The sequence below is a fragment of the Chiloscyllium plagiosum genome, chromosome 10, assembly GCF_004010195.1.
Source record: "Chiloscyllium plagiosum isolate BGI_BamShark_2017 chromosome 10, ASM401019v2, whole genome shotgun sequence".
Classification (NCBI taxonomy): Eukaryota; Metazoa; Chordata; class Chondrichthyes; order Orectolobiformes; family Hemiscylliidae; genus Chiloscyllium; species Chiloscyllium plagiosum.
The window spans coordinates 87483633-87501777 of record NC_057719.1 but is presented as its reverse complement, the minus strand read 5'-3'; the positions used below and the strand labels follow the sequence as shown (position 1 = coordinate 87501777).

The 18145-nt window shown below is 45.7% G+C and overlaps 1 protein-coding gene across 1 annotated transcript in view; it reads left to right on the top strand.

Moving 5' to 3' along the window:
- LOC122554023 (spectrin beta chain, non-erythrocytic 5-like) overlaps positions 1-18145 on the top strand; it is a 234174-nt gene that overhangs the window by 74066 nt on the left and 141963 nt on the right. The window contains exons 22-30 of the mRNA XM_043698510.1: positions 3801-3900; positions 5032-5202; positions 8733-8897; positions 9775-10001; positions 11228-11414; positions 11785-11985; positions 13190-13306; positions 15637-15800; positions 16428-16560. Of these exons, the coding sequence (XP_043554445.1) occupies positions 3801-3900; positions 5032-5202; positions 8733-8897; positions 9775-10001; positions 11228-11414; positions 11785-11985; positions 13190-13306; positions 15637-15800; positions 16428-16560 (1465 nt within the window). The remainder of the gene's footprint in view (positions 1-3800; positions 3901-5031; positions 5203-8732; positions 8898-9774; positions 10002-11227; positions 11415-11784; positions 11986-13189; positions 13307-15636; positions 15801-16427; positions 16561-18145) is intronic.

Sequence of the window (18145 nt, the reverse complement as noted above, 5' to 3'; positions counted from 1 at the left end):
ATAATACAGATCATTAAATACTCATAAATTACTACAGTTTATTAGATTAGATTCCCTATAGTATGGAAACAGGCCCTTTGGCCCAACAAGTCCACACCGACCCTCCAAAGAGTAACCCATCCAGAGCCATTCTCCTACCCTATATTTGCCACTGAGTAATGCACCTAACACTACAGGCAATTTAGCATGGCCAATTCACCTGGCCTACACATCTTTGAATCATGGGAGGAAACCAGGGCACCCAGAAGAAATCCACACAGACATGGGGAGAGTGTGCAAAGGCTGCACAGACAGTCGCCCAAGGGGGGAATCGAACCTTGGTCCCTGGTGCTATGAGGCAGCAGTGCTAACCAGAACAATACACCTTAATTAAATACTTCTGAAGCAATGCAGATTATTAAATACTGCTGAAGCAGCTTCAGCTTAAGCAACCAATAATTTTTTTAAAAATGAGATGTCAGTGTTGATTTCACAATCCCAATCATCCAGCAATGGCTAAGTTTGAATTATGTGGTTTTGTTCCTCTCTCAAGCCTTGGAAAACATTGAGCAAACTATCCAGTACTAGCAAGTTTTGAGAAGATTTGTAGTTCTGGATGTAGGTTTGCTTGCTGAGCTGCAAGGTTCATTTTTAGGTTGCTTTGTCACCATACTAGGTAACATCTTCAGTGAGCCTCCAGATGAACACTGGTGGTGTAGCCCACTTTCTATTTAAATGTTTGGGTTTCCTTGGGTTAGCGATGTCATTTCCTGTGGTGACATCATTTCCTATGGTGACGTAACTTCCTGTTCTTTGTCTCAGGGGGTGGTAAATGGGATCCAAGTGAATGTTTCTGTTGATAGAGTTCCAGTTGGAATACTATGCTTTTTGGAATTCTCGTGAGTCTCTCTGTTTGGCTTGTCCTAGGATGGATGTGTTGTCCCAGTCGAATTGGTGTCCTTCCTCACCCATATGTAAGGATAATGGTGAGAGTAGGTAGTGTCTTTTTGTGGCTAGTTGATGTTCGTGTATCCTGGTGGCAGAGGAAAATCACCTACACAGTGTATTCAAAAAGAATGGGTTCCCAATGAACACAGTCCGCCGATTTCTCAGCAACAAACCCAAACAAGCAGACAAAACCCGTCCAGAAACCCTAGCCACTCTCCCCTACATCAAAGACATCTCGGAAATGACTGCCAGACTACTCAGACCCCTTGACATCATGGTAGCCCACAAACCCACCAACACACTAAAACAGCAGCTAATGAACTTTAAAGACCCTATACAGGCAACAAGCAAAATTAATGTCATTTACAAAATATCTTGCAAGAACTGTAACAAACACTACATTGGACAGTCAGATAACTAGCCATCAGGATACATGAACATCAACTAGACCCAAAAAGACATGATCCACTCTCACTAGTATCCTTATAAATGGTCGAGGAAGGACACTACTTCGACTGGGAAACACATCCATCCTAGGACAAGCTAAACAGAGACACACACGAGAATTCCTAGAAGCATGGCATTCCAACCGGAACTCCATCAACAAACACATTGACTTGGATCCCATTTACCACCCCCGAGAAAAAGAACCAGAAATGACATCACCATAGAAAATGACACCACCACAGGGAAATGTCATCACAAACCCAAGGAAACTCAAACATATAAATAGAAAGCGGGCTACTTCGTCCGGAGGCTCACTGAAGATGTTATCTAGTATGGTGACGAAACATCTGAAACCGAACCTTCCAGCTCAGCGAGCAAACCTACATCTACTACCCAGTACTTTTCTAGGTTTAACTCAGAAGAGAAGGATGAGCAGGGTCTTGGGTGGAAGCATGAAAGAGGTGCACTGTGAATTGAACAGTCTGTTACATTCACTGCTGGGTTAGCTTCATGGTTAGAGTCAGTGAAGGAGAATCCTGGACACATTTCACTTTTACCCTTGTACTGATAACCTGAAGACTAACCCCAGGTGGCTTTTGTACCCCTCAAATGAAATTTCCAGACAGCCTGTGCTGCTAACAAGGCCTCGCAAGTGCCTTGCCCAATAATTTTCTGTCTCTCGATTTTGCCCCTTACGGTCTGTGAATGGATTTGAAATGTCCATCAATGCAAGCAGGCTAGTTTTAGTTAAAATGGTACCTGCCTTGCCATTTCTAGGCTGTGCACTTGTTAGCTACTCCGACACCATATGGTCACCTGAAATCATTCATAGAGACATAAAGCATGGAAATAAATCAATTCATGCTGACCATAATCTCAAACTGAACTGGTCCCACCTGCCCGTGCTTGGTCCATATCTCTCCAAACATTTCTTATTCACCTATCTATTCAAGTGTCTTTTAAATGTTGTAACTGTATCTGTATCCACTACTTTCTCTAGAAGTTCATTCCACACACAAAGCACTCTGTATGTAAAATAAAAATTGCCCCTCAGGTCTTTTTAAAATCTTTCTCCTCTCAACTTAAAAAATCCCCCATAGTCTTGAAATCTCCTACCCTAAGGAAAAGACACCTGCCATTCAGCGTATACCCCTCATTATTTTATGAACGTCTCTAATAAGGTCATCTCCCAACCTCCTACGATCCAGGGAAAAAAAGTGGGCGGCACGGTGGCACAGTGGTTAGCACTGCTGCCTCACTGCGCCAGAGACCCGGGCTCAATTCCCGCCTCAGGCGACTGACTGTGTGGAGTTTGCATGTTCTCCCTGTATCTGCGTGGGTTTCCTCCGGGTGCTCCGGTTTCCTCCCACAGTCCAAAGATGTGCAGGTCAGGTGAATTGGCCATGCTAAATTGCCCGTAGTGTTAGGTAAGGGGTAAATGTAGGGGTATGGGTGGGTTGCGCTTCGGCGGGGTGGTGTGGACTTGTTGGGCCGAAGGGCCTGTTTCCACACTGTAAGTAATCTAATCTAATCTAATCTAATCTAATCTAATCTAATCCAACCTTACACAGAACTTCCTGACAAAGCGGGTACAACATTTAAAAGACATTTGGGTAGATGCATGAATAGGAAAGGTTTGGAAGGATATGGGCCAGAAGCAGGCAGGTGGCACAAGATTAGTTTGGGATTATGTTCGATATGGACTGCTTGGACTGACGGGTCTGTTTCCATGCTGTTTGACTCTATGACTCATACCTTCCATTCTTGGCAAAATCTCTTACTTTTTAATTACTTCATTAATTAATTACTTCTTGCTTACTAATACGTACTTCTAATCAGGATTTTTTCATAAGAACTCACCTCAAATTAGCACTTTCTTCGAGGAAGTGGACCCATCTTATGTTTGTAATAGTATCCACTCTAACTAAAGCCTTATATACGGTCCTTGGCTCTTAAAGCAGCCTTCTTATCGACAGATTCAGACTAATGTGTGATTGTCTGTCCCCGCTTTGGCAGGATCAATGCATTGGTGATCTTGTCCTGTGCTTCAACACTTAGAACATAAAACTAGGAACAAGGAGTTCGGCCCTTCGAGCCTACTCACTTTATTCACTTCTTAACATCTCCTCAAGCATTTTATCTCTGTGAGCACATGCACTGTCCAGGGGCACGAGCTTGCATTCATAGGCAGAATATTGTCAGCGGAAAATGAGACTGACATTTCGGGGATTGTATTACACTCTGGGAGTATACCCTGAGGTACAAGAGGCACAATACAAATCCACATCGTTCTGGTATTATTACCAGGCGCGTGTCATGGGAAAGAAAGGGCTTGCATTATTGGCAGCACTTTTCAGATCCTGGGGACATCCCCAACTGATCCAGGCAGGTTTGGAGCTGTCTGTAATCTTTCTCTGTCTGTCTAGAATCCGGAAGAGGGTGTTTGTGATCAGCGATAAGTGGACCGATCTCAATCGGAGTAGCAACTACCGGAGGAGCAGACTGCTTGCTTCACAGAAACTCCAGGTCTTTATCCATTCCGACTACTCGATGTCTCACTCGTTAACAAAGAATTAGATTGAAAACCGGTCAGAATTTTTATATGTCTCTCAGTACTTCACAGTCTATGAATCATTTCTCAAAGGGTAGTCAACATTCTGAGTCGGTTAATGGTTGCAGTTATTTCAGTAGAGAGCTCAGTGATACTAAATAATGGGAGAATCAGTAAGGACAGCAAAGACGTGGACAACAAATCTCGGGGTAATGAGTTCGCAGAAGGCACACTCTCAGAACACGGGCTATTTCTGGGCATCAATGCCTCATTCCATAGGGCACAACTTTGGGCATGGTACCCCACTCATGAAGTTACTGAGTATGTATCTGGGCAGTGCTCCTCCTCACTTGGTTATACTGGGTACAATTGCAGAGTTACTGTACCATGAGAAGCAAGGAGAACTGATGGATGGATGCAGGGTAGGGGAGGATAAGCTGCGAGGATAAGCTCAGGAGCCCAGGGCCAATTACTAGCAGGAAATGATGGCTCAGAGGAGAAATTGTGAAGGTTTTCCACATCCTTAAGAGATATATGAATGGAAGCTGGTGATGTGGTCAGCCATCGCCAATCGGGAGATTTAAACTGAAGCTTCCGTGAGGGATTGGCACATAGGCCATCCAGCCCCTTAGGCCTGTTCCATTACTTGACTGGACAATTTCTGGGAACAACTGCCCCTCACTTAGTGAGGAAAAATCTCCCTTTTGAATTGCCCCTCCGCCTCACCAGCCTATTTTGGGGGCAGTAGAGTTTAGACTTTCTCTATCTTTTCTGTTAAAAAAGTGCCTTCTGGCGTCCCCATTAAATGGTTTAGCTCTAGTGGTGACATTTGACCACTTTGGTTTGAACTGCCCCACCAGAGAAAACAGCTCCTCACCAACAACATTATCAAATCTCCATCTTGAAAGATTACCTCCTCCGGCTTCTAAACTCAGGGGGCTACGAGCCCAGCCAATGTGGCCTCTCCTCAGAATTTAAAACTTTGAGTCCAGGTACCATCCTGGTGATTTACCACTCCTTGAAGTGATAATAACGGAACGCTGTACTCAAAGAGCAGTCTGACTGAGCCATAACAATACTTTATTTCTTCATTTCCATCCCTCTAGGAATTTAACAGAGATGTAGCTGAGCTCCTAATGTGGATCGATGAGAAGTTCAAAATTGCCTCGGATGAGTCATACCGGGACCCAACAAACATCCTCCGCAAACTGAAGAGACACGAGGCTGTGGAGAAGGAGGTGATGGCAAATGAAGTGCGAGTGGACGACCTGAGGAAGGTACAGCTGCTACATTCGGGTTAACCTCCTGGAAACACAGCTTCCTGCCAAGGCTTTCTCAGAGACTCCGATAAAATGTGCAGGACCCAGCTTCCCACCTAAATCACCCAGTGAAGGGTCCAATATGTTGTGTCCAACCACAACGTAAAGTTCATAACATGACCTCTTAACATCCTGTTAGAGAGACTACAATGTCTTGAGTAACACTGAGGTATCAGGGTCAGTGGGCTAACTGATTAGATTGATCTTAGATTAAGATAAATGCTCAGCACTACATCATGGGCTGAAGGACCTGTACTGTGCTGTACTGTTCTATGTTCTATGTGTACTGTAAGATGCTGGGGGTATCATGGTCTTCTGAAGATTCACGTTACACTTGAAACTTTTCCTCCCTTTCTGTCTCCACAGCTGATGCCCAACCTGCAGAGTTTCTCCAAGATTTTCTGTTTATTTTTTTAACTCCACCACATATAGAAACAACTTTATTGATGAATACAGATGCGCAGGCATGCGCAGACATCCATGTATACACACAAACACAGGGACAGACAAACATACACACATATAGATAGAGAAATGAATATGCAGTTTGCTCATTTAAACAGAGAGAGAGAGAGAAACATTCACTCACTCACTCCTGGGCAGTATTGAAGAGTGGGAATTATTTCCTTTCTCTGCCCCTAGGTCAGCAGAAGTCAGTTCAGTTATAGGATTGCAGCTGCAGTCCTGGAGCCAGATCTGACCAGACATGAAACCTGAGGTATTGTTTAACCCTGTATCATGGAGTTTGCCAATGAGACATTGAGGGTTAAGCTCAAATCTCATGTGAATGATATACTGATTGAAATTTTAAAAACAGGACCTCAAAGGTGTTCACAGGATTATTCCTAGTGCTGGGTCCTCATGAGTATAGAAACAGGAGGTTAGTAGAATTACAGTAGTCCCCCGCTTCCTGCGGGGGACACACTTAAAGACCTACTGCGGAAACCTGAAATTGCAGATCGTCACAAACCCATTCATTTAAATGGGAAACGTGCCTTTCCGGCAACCCCCTGGTCCCTGGTTCTGGAATGTTCCCTGTAATATGTTCAGGCTGTGGTAAACCGCAGCTGATTGAAACCGTGGAAACCGGATCCACGGAGACGGCAGTTGACCTGAACTTTCTATTTGTTTCTGGTTCGCAATCGTTGTTAGCTGGGCCCGCATTTATCCCCCTTGAGAAGGTAGAGGTGAGCTGTCTTCTTGACCCCCGACAGTCCATATGCTGTTGGTAAACCTACAATGGTGTTAGGGAGGAAATTCCAGGATTGTGACCCAGTGACACTGAATAACTATTTTCAGGTCAAGATAATAGGCAGTTTGGAAGGTGCTTGAAGGTGATCATGTTCCCATGCATCTGCTGCCCTTGTCTGTCTAGATGGTACAAGTCATGGTGTTGGAAGGTGCTGTTGAAGGACCCTTGGTGAAATACATCTTGTAGATAGTGCACACTGCTGCTACTGAGTGTCAGTGATGGAGGGAGTGGATGCTTGTGGTTGGGCTGTTTTATCCTGGATGGTGTCAAGCTGCTTGAGTGTTGTTGGAGCTGCTCTCATCCCAGCAACAGGGAAGTATTCCATCGCACTCCTGACTTGTGCCTTGTAGATGGTGAATAGGCTTTGGGGAGTCAAGAGGTGAGATACTCAAATCCAAAATACTAAATCCAAAAGAATGAGACATCAAATCACACAAATCCACATGATATTGGAGTCAATTTAACAATATTTATATGTGACTACAACAGCAGCTTGAGTTTCTAGTCAGTGATAACCCTGGGATGTTTGTAATGGGTGATGCCATTGAATGCCAAGTGGCAACAACTAGATTCTAACATGTCGGAGATGGTCATAGCCTGACGCTATTGTGGTGCGAATGTTACTTGCTCCTTACCAGCCCAAGCCTGGATATTGTCCAGGTCTGGCTACATTTGGCTATAGATTGCTTCAGTACCTGAGGATTGCTGCTGAACATGGTAAAATCATCGGTGAATGTGGCCACTTCCCACAGTGACTGGGGCAACTGACGAAGGAGGGAGTGTTTCTGTCTCTTGGGTCGTTGGGACCAGTTCTTGGGAAGAAGGGGCTGTTATCCGAGGTGTACACACTACAGCTGAACAGAGCAGGGACTAGTGCTCTGGCTGAGAAGTTCATTTATCATGGGGAGATCATTTTAGTCTAGCTGAGGAGAAAAAGCATAAGGTAGCTGAAAGGAGCAGCAGTGAGATCAGAGAAGAGTGAAACTGCGGGAGTCTGGTTTTAACTCCTGACAAAGTCCAGTGAGCTTGTGTTGGATGTTTACTCATCTCTACCCACAACCCCACCTGCATGACCATTCATGCCCTCACCATCCCCAAACCTCACTTCTCCCTTCCCACCTTCAAATTAGCATACAGCCCTATTAAACAACAGTGGAATAAGCAATATCCCATATTTTGAAGTGACTGGAATGAGGAAGTAGCTACAATGGTGAAGGTATTCAGTCATAGGCACGTCACTGTTTCTGGTGGCATTAATCCTTGGCTGTGTTAATAGGGGCAGAGAAAGGAGGCGATGCTGAATTCATATTGGAGGGATAGTGTACAGTTCCCTGTGCCACCCTGTAGGAAGGATGTGAATACATCGGGGAGAGTGCTTATGAGAATGATTACAGCAATGAGACACTTTAGTGATGAGGGAAGATTGGAGAAGTTGAGTCTGTTTTGATGCAGAGGAGGTTTGTTAATAGTTTTGAACATCGTGAGTGGCCAGGATTGAATATATATAGGGAAATTGTGAAAGGATTAGGAACCAAGTGGATTTCAAGTAAACTTTGCAAAGTTAAAGGTTGATATGAGAAAATGCCTTTTTCACACTGAGTAGTTATGGTCTGGAATGCTCAGCCTGGAAGTGTGTGGGAGGAAGGTTCAATTGAAGCATTCAACAGGGTATTGGATGGTTATTTAAATAGGAATAAGGTACAGAGTTAAAGGGAAAGTGTGGAGAATGGCACTAAGTCATAATGTTCCAAGTGCTAGTGCACACGCAATGGAGTAAATGGCCTCTCCTGCACTGTTAGATTTCTGTAATAAGGCTAGTAAGCTTCAGGGACAAGTTAGCACTTGGGATTATAGGGAAAGTGGGTACTGCAGATGCTGGAGATTAGAGTCAAGATTAGAGTAGTGCTGGAAAAGCACAGCAGGTCAAGCAGCATCCGAGGAACAGGAAAATGGATGGTTCGGGCAAAAGCCCTTCATCAGAATAAAGGGCTTTTGCCCGAAAAATTGATTTTCCTGCTCAGATTTTCCTGATTATGCTCAGAGTCTCAACTCAAACAGTAATATTCCTTGGAATAATATTCGTGATGAGCTGAAAACCTCCTCCTGCACTGTCTGCTTCTCTGATTCTATTGCAAGAAATATAATCTCACCTTGGGGTTAGGCTGATTGAAGTGTTTCGTGATACTCTGTCAGGAAAGTGGTATGTATGTACTTATATTTTCCCTTTCTCCATCAGACAGGCAACAATCTGATCGAAGAGAACCATTATGCCAGGGACAATATCCGATCCTGCCTGGCGACATTAAGGGAGAAGTGGATGAAGCTCTGCAATAAGCTGGTAGAGCGCGGGGACAAAATGAGGCAAGCTGGCCAGCAGGAGCAACTCATGGAGCTACTACAGGTGTGAGGCTGTTTCAGATGGGGGCATGGGTACTGTGCCCATCACCAGCATTGGACACATCTCTCAGGCTGAATGAGACCACTTCTGGATGGGGGGGTGGGATGGTTTTCAAGTCAGCCTGCGGCTGTAATGTTCTATGTTCTGGTTGGTCCACATGACATTCCTTACAGAAATGTTCACTATTAACTGAGCAGTACACGTAAGAATGGCAATGTGCTTTAGAGTCTTGATCCAAAGATAAAAGTTTTTTTTATCCAACTCCCAAAGCATTGTGCGAACAATGATGTTCTTTAGGATAGTGCCAGGTAACTCTTTAATGTCGGTGTTGTTTGAGGGATAAATGTTGACCAAGATTCCAATAGACATCCCTGCTCTTTAAGTGACAGACGGGCCCTCAGTTTAATGACTTGCCTGAGAAAGGTGGCACCTCAGACTATGCAGCGCTCCTCCAGTACTGCTCCTCTGACCAGCATTGCAGTGGCAGAGCGCATATAACTATAACATAAAACCGTGTACTTGTGGGCAATGTCAGCAATAATCTGACCCATTGGTCATCCAGTTGATGGGACTGTGCTTCTTTCCCTGATGGGAAAAAGTGAGGACTGCAGATGCTGGAGATCAGAGCCGGAAAATGTGTTGCTGGAAAAGCGCAGCAGGTCAGGCAGCATCCAAGGAGCAGGAGAATCGACGTTTCGGGCATAAGCCCTTCTTCAGGAAACGTAGATTCTCCTGCTCCTTGGATGCTGCCTGACCTGCTGCGCTTTTCCAGCAACACATTTTTCAGCTCTTCTTTTCCTGATGTAGGGTCCGGCTGGTAATGTTGCTGCGGTTCCAGTGTTGCTGATTCAATTTTCCCACTCTCTCTCTCTCCCCCTAGGATGCCAAAACAAAACTTGAACAGATCGAGAAGATGCTGCTAAATCCCAACACAGGCCATGACCTGCGCTCCAGCAGACTCCTCCTGAAAGAGCACAAGTGGCTGGAGTGCGAAATGCGCGAGCTCGCAGAGAAAATTAACAGCATTGTCAACCGGGCCAGGAAGGTGGCGACAGATCACTTTGACTCTCAGAGAATACTGGAGCAGACTCAGAAACACCTGGACTGGTGAGGCTGGTGGTTGCTCTGGGTTACAGGCAGAAATAAGGTGGCACAGTGGTTAGCACTGCTGCCTCACAGCACCAGGGACTCGGTTTCTATTCCAGCCTTGGGCGACTGTCGGTGGAGCTTGAGCATTGTCCCTAAATCTGTGTGGATTTCCTCTGGGTGCTTCAGTTTCCTTCCACAGTCCAAAAATGTGCAAATTAGGTAGATTGAGTTATAGAGGTGTACAGCACGGAAACAGACCCTTCGGTTCAACCCATCTATGCTGACCAGGTATCCCAACCCAATCTAGTCCCACCTTCCAGCACCCAGCCCATATCCCTCCAAATCCTTCCTATTCATATACCCATCCAGATGCCTTCTAAATGTTGTAATTATACCAGCCTCCACCACTTCCTTTGGCAGCTCATTCCAGACACAAACCATCCTCTGCGTGAAAACGTTGCCCCTTAGGTCTCTTTTATATCTTTCCCCTCTCACCCTAAACCTATGCCCTCTAGTTCTGGACTCCCGACCCCAGAGAAAAGACTTTGCCTATTTACCCTATCCACGCCCCTCATGATTTTCTAAACCTCTATACGGTCACCCCTCTGTCTCAGATGCTCCAGGGAAAACAGCCCCAGCCTGTTCAGCCTCTCCCTGTAGCTCAAATCCTCCAACCCTGGCAACATCCTTGTAAATCTTTTCTGAACCCTTTCAAATTTCACAATATCTCTCTGATAGGCAGGAGACCAGAATTGCATGCAATATTCTAACAGTGGCCTAACCAATGTCCTGTACAGCCGCAACATGACCTCCCAACCCCTGTACGCAATACTCTGACCAATAAAGGAAAGCATACTGTGGGAATGCTATGGTTCCAAATGTGAAAATAGAATAGGAGAGGTGGTTAGATAGTGGGGCAATGTGAGGGGACAGTCACCGGTGCCTGGCGTACATGGAGCTCCCTGAAAGGGTCCTGCGTTGAGCTGTCCAGTATCCAGAAGGTGAGAGCCCACCCCCCTGACCCCAACCACCCCAGTGAGAACGCCCCATTGTAATCCTGACCACGGGCCTTCCGACTCCTCTACACTTCATTCACTGTTCAACACAGTCTCCCCTTTGCTCGGTACCCGTCTGCAGTTCTACTCCCTCATTCAATCGCCGGTCCCTCCTTTTGGAAAACCCGTCAAGTTAATTTCGCAACATGTCACTGATTCTCAGTTCTGCTCTGCCCCTTTCCGCTGTAGGTTTGAATCGCTCCAGAAGCCCCTGGAGGAGAGAAGAAAGGTTCTAGAAGCAACAATGGCTCTGCACGAATTCTACCACCACAGTGACCTGGAGTTGAAGTGGATCACTGAGCGCATTCCAAGCTGCACATCGTCGAACTACGGCAAGTCCCTGGACACGGCCCAGAGCCTGCTGCAGAAGCAGAAGGTGAGTGTTTTGAGCAGATCCAACTGCTGACTACAGTCGGGTGGTTTCACACTCCGAGGTCTTGGTTCTGAGACCAGGTTCTCAGAGGCCGGAGAACTTATAATGTTGGCTTGCGCAGCTCTGAGGTAACATTCCTTGAAAAATGTAAGTTCAACACAGCTGGATAATGGGCTAGCCACTCAGATACTGGGATGGGTTTGGTCTATTGAATGGAGTGCAGTATAGTTTATAATAGCACCTTGGTCTCATCTCCTCTGTCCTCACCCCCAGCCTTTACTTTACCCCTCCTCCTCCAGCCTCCACGTCCTTATGTAGGCCTCAGGCCTGTTCTTGAGCCTGTCATTGACCATGGTGTTTCTTCCTGCTACAGGAGCTGCAGGTTGAAGTGAACACTCACAAGCAGCAGGTCCAGAAGGTGCTGGAGATAGGCTGGCAGATGATCAGCTCCCAGCACAACACAGCCCATGGCACTGAGCCCAAGTGCAGAGAACTGCAGAGCCGCTGGGAGGAGCTCGAGTCAGCTTGTGGTGACCGGAGGAAAAAACTACAGCACTCAGTGCGGTTCCACCAGGTAAGTGCAGGGTTTTTTTCTTAAACTCTCTGACGAGGAAGGTCCCTCTGTTGCTGCTCTGGAATGAAGTGTTTTGCTGGCCCATTTCAGAGGGTAGTTAAGAGTCAACCGTGTTGCCGTGCGTCTGCAATCACACATAGCCCAGCCTGGGTAAGGGCACCAGATTGTCCTCCCTGAAGAGTATTAGTGAACCAGATGGGTCTTTACAACAATCTGTGGGAGCAGACCTCACCACTGACTGCCATGTTATAAGAAGCTCCATTGCTCAGTAGGGGAGGGCTGTTTGCTTCCATTATCCTCTTCCAGGACAGGGATCTGCAAAATCCACTTGGTCTGGTGTGTGTATGTGAGAGAGAGAGAGAGAAAGAGAGAGAGAAGCCACTTGCTGGTGTAATGAGTAGACGCTTCTGAGTTAAACAGGATAAAGTTTACATCGTGTCCACATCTAAGTACAAGGCCCATTGATACAAATTATTATGGAGACTACAAGGAGGGTCAAGATGACAGCATGGGTGACAGAGGGCAGTTTAAACCCTTTCAGACCCATCCACAATACATTCAATGGTAGGTCACCATTGTTGAGAGTAGTTTCCAATTCCAGATTTTTAATCAAATTTAAATTCCATCCGCTGCTTCTGGAGAATTAGCCTAGCCTCTGGACTATTAATGCAGTGATATTACAACAACATCAACATCTCCTCTTCATGTACAGATCAGAATGCAAGGGGAGAAAGGTAACTGAGGTAGTTAGCTCCTGTATAAATTCCTGTATATGTTTGGGTCCATTTAGCAGTAGCCACCGTCCATCTCTTTGGTAACCATTACAGACTGAAGCAGACTGTTCACATATTTCACCTTAAGGTATGTTTGACCATGTGTTTATACAATACATTGTCCTGCAGCAGTTACACCTCCTGTTCTATAGTAGATAGCATATACTTCTCTTCAGTAGTTATATTTCCCTCCACTGTGCAGTAAGTAAACATACTCCTGCAGCAGATTCACCTCTCTCCCCACAACAGACAGCATATACTCCTCTATAGCAGTTACATCTCCCTCCACTCAACAGCCAGTACTCACTGTCCTGCAACAGATACACCTCCCTCTCCATAGCAGCCATTATATGCTGTCCTGCAGCATCTCCCTCTTCAGTATAGATATAGCTGGTATTGACAGAAAACCAGCTAACTGTATTCTATTTTAGTTCATCGCAGATGCATCTGAGCTGGAAGCCTGGGCAGCAGAAAAACTTCAGCTTGTGGTAAGCGAGGATTATGGGAAGAACGAAGCTGCCACTCTGAAGCTGATTAAGAACCATAAGGTAGGTGTGATCTCCAGAGGTGGCAACTTGGCAGCTTGTCTACGAATGACTTGCATTATTCATGTTCTGCACTAAACATACCACCAGAGAGAACTCTTCTAATTAACTGTAACAAAGAAACTCTAACTTGCAACCTTTGTGCTGTTCATTTGTAGGCCTGTCCTGAGGCTTTATCCCTTGTGTTGTTTCTGTAGTTTATCTCTAATTTGTACTCACCATAGTCATCAAAATAGACAAAAAGATCAATGACTCATGCTTTATGGACAAATGTTGACTTAAAAGAACAATCTGATTTGAGATTGGTAGGGCGAAGAATGGACCAGATGGTACAGATAGTCCTCATCTAACATTGCTCCATTTAATGTTATTTTACTTTAACATTGTTAATCAGTGGGGCCTGTAATCTCAGTGAGAGTTATGAGATTCATCTCCACGGAGCCCTTGTCTCTACAGGTATGTCCAGTATCCCAGGAGATATTTACAAAGAGATTCAGCAAGCGAAGTCTCCAAGTTTAATAGATTGGTGTTCTGCATGAAAGCAGTGACTACCCCTATAATTAGATCTCCATCTGTATATCACTGAGCCCCAGCCTGTCACAGAAGCATAATCAGTCCACATGGTGACTGACAATTTTCTCTCACCTTCTCTCACTGAATCAGCTCTGGGGCCTGGATTGTTAACTTAGAAAAGAACCAAAACCATAGGCTGCATTGCAGTCCGAGCAGCTCAGTGTCTCGTATCTGACCTCGGACTGCTCCCTTCGTTGTTGAATGTGTACTGTGGGCCAGCAGCTAGTGCAGTTAGTGCTAGAACTCAACAGCTGTCTGAGCTGACAAACCAGCTGGATCCTGGTGAATCAAAAAGTACAGTGGACAGAATACAGTGTGTATTTGTTTTTAAATATTGTACAGTACTGTATCTCTTTTCTTCATTGGATGAGGGCGTTCCTGGCTAGGCAGCATTTATTACCCATCCCTAATTGCCCAGAGGACAGTTAAGAGTCAACCATACATTGCTGTAGGTCTGGAATCACATGTAAGCCAGACCAGGTATGGATGGCAGTTTCCTTCCCTGAAGGACATTAGTGAACCAGATGGGTTTTTCCAACAATCAACAATGGATTCATGGTCATCATTAGATTCTTACTTCCAGATTTTTATTGAATTCAAACTCTACTATCTGCTGTGGTGAGATTTAAATCCAACTCCCCAGGACGTTATTTATTCTGAAAGTTATATTGACTAAGAATGCACAGTGCTGCTGCTTCAATTTGTATATTCGTAGACTCGAAGATATTCACAGCACGAAAGGAGGAGATTCAGCTCAACTTATCTGTGTCAATTGATAAAAAACATAGGTGATAGGTGCAGGCATCCGGGCTGTGGAATGAACTGAGTCTGAGCATGTGCAAATCAATGATCTGACGGGCCCTCACAGAGATATGGACCAGAGAACAAGTGTCAGCATCTGAGAGGGAGAGAGAGACAGGCCAGCATCTGAAGGTGAATATTCACCACCGACTGTAATCAAAGCATGAATCTACCTTCCCAACCTCAGGTGCTGACTAACCTCCTCTGCACAAAGTTAAAATCACACAACACCAGGTTATAGTCCAACAGGTTTATTTGGAAGCACGAGCTTTCGGAGCACTGCTCCTTCATCAGGTGGTTGTGGAGAACTCCTCTACACAGTTAGCACTCAAAACCATCTCCTTATGCCTGTACAATGATTGTAGTTGCTTTTCCCCGGCAAAAGGTTACAAATCATTCACCATTCTCATTTTTTTAAAAAGCATGAAAGCAGTGACTGCCCCTATAATCAGATCCTGTGGTTTAAGATGCAGAGCATTCGAATGCTATCTTTCCCCATCCGTATTTGTTTTGTGTTTGATGGTGTAGTTATTACTTTGAGAGAATATGTTAATCAGCAGGTAGCAGTGTAGGAAGTAGAGTATGTGACTGGCAGCCACTGCACAATCTAACTTGCAGTGCATTATCTGAGGGAGTTACAACTGTACTTTCCTAAAACAATCATTGCTGATCTTTCAAAGGAAGTCTGTCTGCTGAGCAAATCATAATGTAACACTGCTACTGACTGTATCTCTACTGATGGTAATCCATCAGTATGGTAATTCAGTTCCACTCTCTGGATGAAGATGATCCTCCTTATCTCAAACCCCTCCCCGGCATCCTTAGCCTGTGACCCTCCAGCATGTTACTGAAGCCTCTGCTGGCTGTCACTGATTTCCATTTTTATAATACAGTCGGTAAAGAAATGTGACATTTTCCCCCATCTTGTCCCTCTGAACAGTGTTCTCATTAATCCTCAGGCTCTGGAGCGGCAGATCCAGGATTACCAAGGCCGTGCGGAGGAGCTTCATCAGATTTCTGAGGGCCTTCTGCTCAGAGGACTCATCACCTTTGACATGGTGGATGAACCTCAAGAGCAGATTCGAAAGAGGATGAAGGAACTGCAGGAGTGTTCGGCAGTCAGGTACAGGGACTCTGGGTCTTCAGGTACTCTGGCTCAATGGCTCCTATTGGCTTTGAGATAATGCCCTGAGGTAACAGTGATGAAGTGGTGATGGGCATTAGGCAATGAAAGCAGTCCAATTCAACAGGCTCAATCCAAGAATAATGTCATGTTAAGTGGTTTTTTCCCCTTGTGTAATCCTGCAGAGAGATCTATGAACGTGGTTTGCATTTGTTCATGTCCGTTTGATGATTTATGTACACAAGTGTTATGTATGTGTGTGTTTATCTATTTGCTCATGGAAAATGGGCATCACTGGCCAGACCATTTATTACCCATTCCCAACTAACCAGAGGACAGTTAAAAGTGAACCACATTGCTTTGGGTTTGGAGGGTGTGTGTGTACGTGTGCACCTGTGTGCATGCGTGTGTGTGTGCGTATACACACGTGTGGAAGTGTGTTGTGTATATATGTACACATGGGTGTGTATGTGTGTGTGCGCGCGCGCCTGTGTGTGCGTGCACACATGCGCACGTGTGTTTGTGTGCACACACACCTGCCCAGGGACACCCTGTGGAGACCCGCTATATGGAATAGGTTTGCAAGTAAGAAGCTAATTGACGGGCTTTATTTATTTTAATTCCCAGGCTACGGAAATTGGAAGAGACATTGCGATTCCATGAGTATCTGAGAGAAATTGGAGAACTGGAGGCGTGGGTCACACAGCAGATGCAAACTGCCAGCTCTGAGGATTATGGCAATGACTATCAACATGTGCTGGTAAACAGAGCTCCGCTGTTTTCTACACCTGTGACTACTTCCCATCCCAGTGAGCTTCCTGTATCATTACCCCTGTTCATAACTCCCTCACCACTCGCACTTTAGCAACATTTAGCACCAGGAGAACTACCTCCTCCTCAAATCAGTCACCCGCTGCCCATTCTAACCTCTGGACAAGTGTCCGTGTTGAATCCAATGTCATTCTACCCCTGCTGAAATACCTAATGATATCTGTTACCTCCAGACCCAACCTTCCCTTTGCACTGAGCCCTCCTCCTCAGCTTTACGTGACAGGAAGAACAAATCATTTCGAGCTCCATTCTACAATTCAATCCCACACCATGTCCAGCTCATGTAGCAACTCAGTCCTTGGTGAATGACATAGGTTTCTCTAGTAAATTTAATCTCCCTGCCTTTGCAAATGTCCTTTGCAGCTCTAACCCTTTCTTTGCCATCTGAGTCCATGTTTTCTCTTCCCCACCAGCTCTCCCACCACTGCAAATCCTTCCTGTTCACTCCTGTTCTCTTCATCAACCCACACACACTTTTCCAGCTCCCACTCACTATAAACCCCTCCCTTTGTCTCCCTCAACCCTGAAGGGCAGCACAGTGCTCAGTGGTTAGCACTGCTGCCTCATAGCACTAACGAATCGGGTTCAATTCCAGCCTCGGACCAGTTTCTGCGTGGAGTTTACACATTTTCCCCATGTCTGTATGGGTTTCCTGTGTGTGCTCCAGTTTCCTCCCACAGTCCAAAGATTAAGTGGACTGGCCATGTTAAATTGCGTATAGTGCCCATGGATGTGTAGGCTAGGTGGGTTAACCATGGGAAATGCTGGGTTACAGGGAGGTATAGGGAGGTGACTCTGGGCGGTATGCTCTTCGGAGGGCAGTATGGACTCAATGGGCTGAATGGACTGCTTCCACACTGTAGGGATTCTATGATTCTGTAACCCAAGCCTCTACCTCATCTTAATTCCTTCACCACAGTCCTCCATCCTCCCATGTGGATCTAGCCCAGCTCGTGCCTTCCGAACCCACTCAGACCCTCTGCCCCTGCTTAACCTATCTGTCTCAGCCCACACAAACCTTAGGGATCCTAATGTGTAGGATACATTCACCAGTGATGCAATGAGCCCATGAGCTGAGGGAGGTCAACTATAGATTCTCGGACCGTGTCTTCAGAATCCTTAAGGGTGTGCAGCCAGAAGTCGTGGTACACGTTGGCACCAACGACATAGGTAGGAAGAGGGGTGGGGAGGTCATTCAGGAGCTCAGGGAGTTAGGCTGGAAGCTAAAAGCTAGGACGGACAGAGTCACCATCTCTGGGTTGTTACCGGTGCCACGTGACAGTGAGGCAAGGAATAGGGAGAGAGTGCAGTTGAACACGTGGCTGGAAGGATGGTGTAGGAGGGAGGGCTTCAGGTATTTGGACAATTGGACTGCATTCTGGGGAAGGTGGGACCTGTACAATGACGGGTTGCACCTGAACCAGAAGGGCACCAATATACTGGGAGGTAGGTTTGCTAGCACTCTTCGGGGGGGTTTAAACTAATTTGGCAGGGGGATGGGATCCGGACTTGTA